The sequence below is a fragment of the Notothenia rossii genome, assembly GCF_949606895.1.
Source record: "Notothenia rossii genome assembly, chromosome: 10".
Lineage (NCBI taxonomy): Eukaryota > Metazoa > Chordata > Actinopteri > Perciformes > Nototheniidae > Notothenia > Notothenia rossii.
The window spans coordinates 49,190,725-49,201,389 of NC_136908.1; the positions used below are offsets into that span (position 1 = coordinate 49,190,725).

General features: G+C 41.9%; 1 protein-coding gene across 4 annotated transcripts in view; it reads right to left on the reverse strand.

Moving 5' to 3' along the window:
* Positions 1 to 10,297, reverse strand: part of bltp3b (bridge-like lipid transfer protein family member 3B) — a 44,693-nt gene extending 34,396 nt beyond the window's left edge. The window contains exons 1-2 of one of the 4 annotated variants that reach the window (XM_079653146.1): positions 9,933 to 10,297; positions 160 to 322 (exon numbers count right to left, since the gene is read on the reverse strand). In XM_079653146.1, coding sequence (XP_079509272.1) covers positions 160 to 322; positions 9,933 to 9,976 — 207 coding nt within the window. In that variant the 5' untranslated portion in view covers positions 9,977 to 10,297. Of the gene's footprint in view, positions 1 to 159; positions 323 to 7,469; positions 7,554 to 9,932 lie in introns of those variants that run through there. The other 3 variants (XM_079653147.1, XM_079653148.1, XM_079653149.1) reach the window with 3 other exon arrangements.
* Positions 10,298 to 10,665: the final 368 nt, after the last annotated feature.

Sequence of the window (10,665 nt, forward strand, 5' to 3'; positions counted from 1 at the left end):
AATGCTCTTTACTCTCGTGTGTGTATTCTTGACACTGTATTTGTATTCACTTCTCCTGTAATTGCTATATCACAAAAGAAACAAGAAAAAAAGACAGCAAAGAATTGTCAAACTATCCCTTTAAGAATCCTTAAACTCAACACATGACAGGTTCCTCACCCTGATGGCGGCCTTGTTGCACTCGACTCGGTTAATGGCGAGCCAGGTGGGCAGGTCCAGCAGGCTCTGCAGAACCTCCTCGTCCAGCTCCAGGTTGGTCATCTGGCCCTCCCCCTTCAGCGTGCTCAGGTTGATCTTGTCCGGCGACAGGTTCTTAGCAAACCTAGGAGACGCAGACGAGAAGAAGTGCAGCTTTGAGCCTAGGAATATTTATAGATACAGGTTCTTGGCAAGCACCATGACGGCCAAACAAACCCCAACTGTTAGACTTGATGTTCTGGAGGGGAACAGAGAGGGGCCTGTCCAGAGCAACTCAAACAAAAATTCCAGGCAATAACTATTAATCACAGGGTAAATTATACTTAAGAACAAAACCCACATCTTTTTAATAGCACACTCAAAATGAGCCTTTCATGTAAGGTTATACATTGCTGTTAAAGACATGATACGAGACAACGACACAAACTACAAGTACAGTGGGGCAAAAAAGTATTTAGTCAGCCACCAATTGTGCAAGTTCTCCCACTTAAAAGATGAGAGAGGCCTGTAATTTTCATCCTAGGTACACTTCAACTATGAGAGACAGAGTGAGAAAAAAAAATCCAGAAAATCACATTGTCTGATTTTTAAAGAATTTATTTGCAAATTATGGTGGAAAATAAGTATTTGGTTAATAACAAAAGTTCATCTCAATACTTCGTTATATACCCTTTGTTGGCAATGACAGAGGTCAAACGTTTTCTGTAAGTCTTCACAAGGTTTTCACACACTGTTCCTGGTATTTTGGTCCATTCCTACATACAGATCTCCTCTAGACCAGTGATGTTTTGGGGCTGTCGCTGGGCAACACAGATTTTCAACTCCCTCCAAAGATTTTCTATGGGGTTGAGATCTGGAGACTGGCTAGGCCACTCCAGGACCTTGAAATGCTTCTTACGAAGCCACTCCTTCGTTGCCCGGGCGGTGTGTTTGGGATCATTGTCATGCTGAAAGACCCAGCCACGTTTCATCTTCAATGCCCTTGCTGATGGAAGGAGGTTGTCACTCAAAATCTCACGATACATGGCCCCATTCATTCTTCCTTTACACGGATCAGTCGTCCTGGTCCCTTTGCAGATAAACAGCCCCAAAGCATGATGTTTCCACCCCCATGTTTCACAGTAGGTATGGTGTTCTTTGGATGCAACTCAGCATTCTTTCTCCTCCAAACACGTCTAGTTGAGTTTTTACCAAAAAGTTATATTTTGGTTTCATCTGACCATATGACATTCTCCCAATCTTCTTCTGGATCATCTAAATGCTCTCTAGCAAACTTCAGACGGGCCTGGACATGTACTGGCTTAAGCAGGGGGACACGTCTGGCACTGCAGGATTTGAGTCCCTGGCGGCGTAGTGTGTTACTGATGGTAGCCTTTGTTACTTTGGTCCCAGCTCTCTGCAGGTCATTGACTAGGTCCCCCCCGTGTGGTTCTGGGATCTTTGCTCACAGTTCTTGTGATCATTTTGACCCCACAGGGTGAGATCTTGCGTGGAGCCCCAGATCGAGGGAGATTATCAGTGGTCTTGTATGTCTTCCATTTTCTAATAATTGCTCCCACAGTTGATTTCTTCACACCAAGCTGCTTACCTATTGCAGATTTAGTCTTCCCAGCCTGGTACAGGTCTACAATTTTGTTTCTGGTGTCCTTTCACAGCTCTTTGGTCTTGGCCATAGTGGAGTTTGGAGTGTGACTGAGGTTGTGGACAGGTGTCTTTTATACTGATAACGAGTTCAAACAGGTGCCATTAATACAGTTAACAAGTGGAGGACAGAGGAGGCTCTTAAAGAAGAAGTTACAGGTCTGTGAGAGCCAGAAATCTTGTTTGTTTGTAGGTGACCAAATACTTATTTTACAGAGGAATTTACCAATTAATTCATTAAAAATCCTACAATGTGATTTCCTGGATTCTTTCCCCCCATTGTCATTCTGTCTCTCATAGTTGAAGTGCCTCTCTCATCTTTTTAAGTGGGAGAACTTGCGCAATTGGTGGCTGACTAAATAGTTTTTTGCCCCACTGTATATGGAAATAACAGAAACCCCATATTAAAAAGCATGTTTTCCTCTTTATTTAAACTTGTTTGCTAGGTTTCCATAGTTACCACATCATCTGACTATGAGAGGGGAAAGGAAGGATCAAGGTTCTTAGTTATTCCGTTTTGATAATGAAAAAATCCAAAGATGCAATGTATAGGATTTATAGAAAGTAAGAAGGAGATCGTACAGTGTGTAGTCTCAGGATAATCGTCGTCTGTCACATCCATACTAGAAATGGACAGAATATCTTTGTGTGTTCACAGAAAGTGTACTCAAGCCTCACTTAGATGATAAGGTGCTTTTTATTGATATGTATAACCTCTCTAATGAGTAAATGCTGCGTACACATATTGTAAAGTCTCTGTAAGATGAAAAGATATGGTGTGGAAAATATATTAGCTATTTAGCTTAAGTAAATACCATTGAACATACAAAGACAGTCTCCATGAACTTAGTGTTTTCGGCTAACAGTTTGATTATTGGTTAATAATTAGCAGAATGGGTAGATAATAAAACTGCAGATTGGGCAAAGAGAACCTCTTCTAATGGGGGTAATATTGATTTCTCTAACTGACAAGAACCCCACAGCCTTCAATCTGTGACATGATACATATGTATTGATATTATAATGACTGTCACAGGTGCAGCAAGAAGACCTCGCAAGGCAAATGTCAAAAAGTGCTGATGTATGGAGTCACTCAGTAACTGGATACTTTTAGGGAGACAAAGGGTCTGTGTTCCCTGATGGAAGACGCAGCAAAGTGCACAGAGACTATCAGTATCTGCAGTGTGAAATACACTTTGCCCCATAAAAGCAACACTTTATGGTTCCGCTGCACACGTTTTAAATTCCTGTTTCTTTCCATTCAACACCTTCCCCTTTCACAGTTAGATTCCTCTCTACTTCAACATGTTGGGTGTCATTTATTATTCAGCAGCAGGCAGACAAACACAAACTCAGCGGAACAAGACAACAAAAACACTCCCTCACAAACAAAAACACAATTTGAATATGTGCTCACGTTGGCATACACACACACTCAGAGACAGAAACACACAGTCTGTCTCTGAGAGGTGTGTGTTGGTGCTGGAGTGTCTCAGCCTTGTGAGCAGTGAAATATTCATTCCTGCTGCCGATCAAGTATCAAGCAGCTAGCTTCACATTAGCTCTCTCACTCCTCCTCTGGATTCTTCCCGGGGTCACCTCTCTTCCTCTCCCCTTCTCCCAAAGTAATAAACCCTCTCTTATAATATGTTGTTGATCCGATGTTTAATGGGCTACTAAAGCTGAGTTACAATGACAGATCCTACTCATTACTGGGAGCAACAAGAGTATTAAGTTCACACACCGCCATCTTTCTCCTTTCATTATTCCAGTCAGCAGGGCCGGGTTCAGCGGACCAAATCCAGCCCATAAAAGAGATTAGAGCTAGCTACTGGCTGGAGAGGGGTCTGTCTACCTGTCTGAGGGCATATTAACTACTCAACAGTGAAAATCCATGGCCACATTCCTCTCTGTAAAAGTGCATTTCAACCTGGTGCCGTTTTCTGGGTCATGGCAATTTTCCAAAAGAGATTGGTAAGGGTTATCTTTGCAGTTCAAATTGAAATGATATGAAACGAGAATGGTGTTACAAATGCAGTTTGAAAGGAATTAATCTGTTCAGTTACTGTTGAAATATACATGTCATATGCAAAACCAGGTTGTGGGCTATAAGCTGTTGGTGGGTGATTTAGACATTTGACCTAGAAACATTCGGTTTTTATTTGAAAGCTGAGGAACATACTGTGTATAAGCTCTGAATTGTCCATTTGTTAAAGATGTCCTTTTTAAGGGCAATAGATTACAAAAATAATACTCATCAAAAACATAGATGTTGTGTGTAAATCCACTTAAAGTAGTTAGCAACTGTGGGATGAGCGTGCAACGTTTCACCATAGTAACAAACCATTCTTTAAATGCTGATGTCTGTGGAAAAGGAAACACACTTTTCCGTGCCCTGATGGTGCATTTGTGGCGCAGCCTGATGACATCAGTGCCAGCAAGAGAGGAGCCTGAGCAAAGATGGCCAGAGTGACTCAAACAGAAAGCCAGCTTGTTATAGCAACCAAGACCGTAGCAACAAAAATAGAGACTTGAATAAAGAGAAGGAAAAAAAACACAAACACTAAATATAAAAGAAAGAGGAGACATCCTCTGGGATTTAGGAGTGTGGTTTTCCAAGAAGAAGAAAAAAGAAAAGGGATGTTGGCCCATTCTTTCCTGCCAGTGCTCATTTGACCGAGCAACAGGCTTGGCTCAACAACAGAAAGGGAGAATGTGACCTTTAAATCCTTCGTTAGCACAGTGAATGTCGACAGTAGAATAATGATAGCAAGACATTTGATTCCACAGCGACTGAAGTTAACAACATGCCCGTGGTCAATGTGGCACACTCAGACAATCGAGATAATTCAAATAAATGACACGTATATGTTCCTAAAATGCTTAGCTGTTTTTTTTTAATACAATGGTGGTCAACCGCCTTCATTTTAAAAAGGAACTCTCAAATGCTATTCATTCAAAGTAATCCAATATTTCCAAATATATTTGTATTGCCAGTCAGGGATACATTTAGTGTATTTGTTGCACTCCTGGTATAGGCCAGCAGTGTAACAACCACCCAAGTGTGCAAACTTCTCCTAATTACCAGTTGGTGTTGTTGTTGTCCACAACCTTTACCTAAAATGCACATTAAATAGTCTCATCCTGAGGAATCTACTGTTGACCTCTTAAGTGTGAATGACTGTAGATAACAAGAACCTTTTATCACTTCCTGTAGGATCTAAATGCATTGCTTATTTAGTTTTTAAAAAGAGCATAAAGCAAAGTCCAGGTGTTTTTATTGTTATATTTCCATTATTTTATAGTTATAGGTGGTGCACACAAGGTGCCTTTTGATTGTTCTGCAGTACCAGCAGTCTGCACTGCTCTGATATTGAAGCCATAGGGTTTGTTTATTTGACAAAATACATCACGCTCCGGTCCCTACAGAACAGCTATTAAAAAGTAACCTCCAAGTTATCATTAGGAGAGATTATATGAATTACTCTCAAGCTTACAATCAGCGAGTTGCAAAGACAAACACATGGAAAGCTGTACACAATACTCCACATCCGCACATGTCAACAGGCCACCTCTCAGAGTGAAGCCAGTTTACATTGGCAGGCCCCAGAGAGCTGGGACATTCATGACGGAGCAAAGCTTGGTGTGAAGGGAAAAACAGTCTGTAGCTGCAGAGGAGGATGCCAAGGCCTGAAGGGACCCTGGTCAAATGTCACACACACACACACACACACACACACACAAGTGCTTCATATCTCACTGACGAGACACCCACAGCCAGACACTCAGTCGTGACTCATGCTATAATAGCCTTCCCACCAGCTGTGAGCTAACGCTGGGAATAGTGGAGTTGATTTCTACGGTGCCTCATCTCACAGAAACTGCAGGATGGAAAGAGTCTCTCGCACTGCAATGGGCACTACATCTCAGAAAAGACGTGTGATATATGCACGTAATGGATAACACGGTTTAACACTGGCATTACAATCCCTTCTGCTCAACCTCAGCTGACTCAGAGTTTTAAAGTCTTCCCTATATTTACCAGTCTCCTCTCTACTGATGACAAGTTAATGGATGCGATTCTTGTGGGATCATTTGGCGGTCATAAGATTTCCTGAAAGCAATTGAATCATCTTTCAAAATGCTGAAAGCACCACTGACAGATTCAAACTGCACTATAATGCTTCACATTCAACATAAAAACCTAAAAAGCAGAGGAGGTGGGCGGGGCTAAACTCAAGCCATTGTGTTAAATCTCATACCCTCCTGAATGTACAGCTAATCTCCCGGGTCATGCACTCTGTCTATTAGAAGCTGGTCGTGGTCAGCTTCGTTCTTTGGGGCCCTTTCTGTGTACATTTGTCTTTCAACAGCTTTGACTTATGCACATCAAGCAAATCTCCCTCTACCACATTCCTCTGGGACTGAAGATGTAGATTATGCCGAGTTTGCAGGACTGTTGTGCCGTGGTCTTGTGACGTTAATAAGTAGTCATTTACTCTAATCAGGAAGGTATGGAGAGGATAGCCAGGGGAGGTTTCAAAGCAATAATATATATATTGAGGGCCCAAAACGTGATAAATAGGGGGAGGGGGACATTTGTTTGGGTCCATAACAACAACATTAGGATGTTTGAACAAATTATGGAGATACTTAAAGATGACCTGCATAACCTTCTTTTTTCAATCTGCCTAAAAAGAAAATAGAAATCTCATCAATGCACAGAGCTAAAATGAAATAGCCATTAACCAATACATTGATTGATAGATCAGATTGATTTATTCCTCAAGCGGACATACCAAACATGCCAAATATATCTTGTTAAAAGTGAGGTATTGCTGCTCAATTCACAACTTTATTTCTATATAAATATTGTTGGATTAACGGTTTGTTTGTCAAAGATGACATGTGAGCACATCATCTTGAGCTTTGGCAGATTGCCAAATGATATCATCAAATGTGTATTACGATTACGGTAGATGAAGCAACAATTAAAAAAAAAAAAACATTGCCGCTTTGAAAGCATTAATCAATATCAAGATTAAAAGGAAATAGAATCACAGAAAAGAGAAAGATGGATCTAGGTAGGTAAGATGGAAGAGAGATAATGGGAATGCATTATCTCTGTAGCAAGACCAAAGTTTGAGTCTTAATCTTCAACTTGAACACTTGGAATTAGGCTCCAGGCTCTGAATATCTCCCAGCTCCATGTTTCAGCTCTGAAGCTGGACCTGACCTTTAGACTGTGTGTGAAAGTAAGAAAGAAATCACTCTTCAGAGGGAACAAAGAAGAGAGAATGTGACCAGGCATGTCTACCATCGTTCAGCCATTTCAACGTCAATCTAAATGCGTGTGTGTAATGTGTGTAATAGGATCTTGTCTGTCTGGCTGTGGGCCAGAAGGGCCTTGTCGATAATCTAAATCTGTCTGTAATGCCCACAAACACACCGTGTCATTCAAACCACCCCCAGGGGCTACCTGAGTTTGAACGTCTTCATCGATACACTCATGTTAGAAAATCCAATGCATGCCAACAATTCAGCCTTGTCACTTAATATTAACAAACTCACCCTTGCACATGGGAAGTACCACTCATTGCTTCCTGTAACAGTTGGTAAAAAAACTCAACTTTAATATGTCGTGAAGGCCTCAGTGCACATGTCTCATCCAGAGGAGGAGAATCCACTGCAGACGTCCATGAGCTGTAAAGATGGTGTCCTGGTGACAGAAAGTATTAAAACTGGCGTGTGTCTTCTGTACGAGTTCAGCGTGGAGGCTGAGCTGACATGTTGACACTCACAACATAACCTGTAGCTGTGTAAGCACACCTACACTGTGTATGAATAATGGAGCTCAGCAGGGTTCACTATTCCTGGCTGGTGCTGACCAAGCAGCAACTGAGCAGGGGAAACCTTTAAAGGTATGGTTCGGATTCTTTGTGTTAGGGTTGTATAGTACACTTATCCACCCATAGTGTAGTATCTACAGTGGATGGTTCCCTGTACGCCTTCAGTTTGGAGAAGCAGACAGAAACTGGCACGGAAGCAAAGCAATGTACTGCTGAGGATGGGATCAGGAGAAAAATATGGTTTCACCACCAAAAAAAGGCTTCCTTCTTTTCCAAACTGGGTGCATGCATGCTAACCGCCATTTACCGTAGGTAATAATACACTATATAAAATAACAACCTCATACAAGCTTACTTCAATAAAAAAACTGAACTAAACCTGTAACCCATCCTCAAGCTGAATAATTCAAGCGTGCATTGTACTCGCACTATATTTGCACCCATACAGTAAAAGAGGACATAAGGTGATAATGATTTGGCATTCTGACATCAACACTTTTACCATGACATCATCCCACCTGAGAGGCGCAGGATTGGCTGACTGTCAGACAGGCGAGCGTCCTCTCAGTGCCAGACCAGTGAGGCCAGGACGAAGCAGATCAGATGGCAAGCCCAAAGAAAGATGACGTCACATATCACTACTCTCACAGTCACTTTCTGTCAATGTTGATGCTAATGCAGCTGAGGGCATGCACAGTCATACGCAGAGACACTTGTGCAACACACACACACACACACACACACACACACACACACACACACACACACACACACACACACACACACACACACACACACACACACACACACACACACACACACACACACACACACACACACACACACACACACACACACACACACACACACACACACACACACACACACACACACACACACACACACACACACACACACACACACACTTTAGAGAACAAGGACAATGAAGGGCATGCCACTTACAGGCTGACAAATGGCATTGTGTGAAGGACAAAGCAACCCTTTAAACCATTATGGTATGGACCATTAAAAGGACTAACTAATCACACCTCATCACAAAGACTTCTCTCAACAACCACATCATCTTGGTGCTTTTTCTTTCCAAGAATAGAAGCAAGTCCACCTGCATACCAATGAGGCTATGATGGATTTAGTCATCTGTAAGCTGCTATATAGATGTGACAGCTCTCATTTCTTATATTCCATGTAAAAGTTGTCCACCTAAAGTTTAGTATACTGCCAAAATGATCCTATTCAATACACTGTTCTGTCTGAAGGTGCTCTGTTGTAGGTCAGTAGCAGGTTAGTGTGGGAGGAAACAGTGCAACATCTCTGTAGCTTTATCTCCGGAAGAAAACCAGGAAGTAGTCCATTGAAAGTCCCTTGAGGGACAGTGGAAAACAATAAATAATGCATGGCAACCGGTAAAAGCTGAATGCTGCCTATAACAGCTAGACATTAAAAAATTAATATATGGGGCCTTACGTAGCCAGTGGTAGCGCCATTAAAACAGATCCCGAACCACTGTTAGGTTCATCAATCTGTACATTATTACTATTATTTCATACACGAAAGGCGCCTCAAAAAGCTGTCAAATGTTGGACTAAGGAGGCAGTATAGCAGTGTCCCTCTAAATGATCTTGTGTTGGGTTCTGAGGCTCCATGTAAAGTATGTAAAGAGGTGTAAAGAGCAGATAAGCAGGGTTTAAAGCAGTGTGAACAAACCTGTACCTTGCACTACACTACACAGTACATGTCACTGCCTTCTCATTTACCCAATGACTTCTGTCAAATTCAAGTCTTATTACATCATTAGTATGTGATTTATTTTTCAACCAGATTGGGTATTAGCAACCACGAAGTTGTATGATAAACTGCCTTTAGAACTTAGGCTGAGATGGTTTGTTTTAAACAATCTGACTCGAACACTGGACTGGTTCAACCTGCTAAAGCAAAAGGTGAGGGATTAGCTCCTTACTAGCTTACCCCAGTGTTAGCTAGTTAGCTTCAGTTAGCCACGTCTCAGGTCAGTGAGGGTTACGAAGGATGAAAATGAAACTGACAGTCTGACAGATAGCAGGAATGTGGGGTAACTTATTAAAATCCAAGAGGAAATGTATCAATTCATGTTCAGAAAAGGTTACATTTGGTTTGTGACTTTTTGGTGTTAGCTAGCTATCGTCAGTCTGACAGTTGACTAGGGTGTCTCACTGTCTCTGTCTGTTAACCCCGCTGCGCACTGACCTGGAGAGATGCTTCAGGATCTGCTTCTTGATGAGTCCAGCCATGGCTTCACAATACCGATATCCGAGCTAGCTCCCTGCTAGCTTCTCCCTCTCGAGTTATAAACACAAACGGTTCAAATTATCACCCCTGTGTCAGTCTTCATGTTAACGGTGTTCCCGCTGTTCTCAGAGAGATGAGGGAGTTTGTGTGGAAAGACGGCATCTCAGACGTCCGAGTGACAGCCGGGTTCATGGACAAAGAATATCGAGTTAGGCCATGTCGTGATGATCCACTGATAAAGCTCCGAAACGGTCCGGATATCTCTGCAACACAACGAACACCTGGGCAGCGCGTCGCGAGGAGCGTCTGTTGTCACGGCGTCTAGGCGGGGCGTCATGATGCGTTCAGGGTCTGCTAGGAAACCCCTCCCTGAATATGTAGATAGGCGTAAACGTAGATATTTATCACAGGCTGTACTGTATATAAACATCTATTTATAGTTCATTATATACACACTCGAACCATTTGAAAACTATTTTTTGACATTGTTGTGGAGGAAGTATTTACAACCTATACTTAAGAATAATTCGTAAGGCCACAGCTTAGAAATAGTTTGAAACACAGGCCTGCATTACTAATTACAATAAAGAAAAAGTACGCAAGTATAAGCGTCCATATAAACATAAAGTGCCTAAAGTCAAAGTACGGTAATCATTATGCAGAAGGGACACTTTAAATATGTTATTTATCT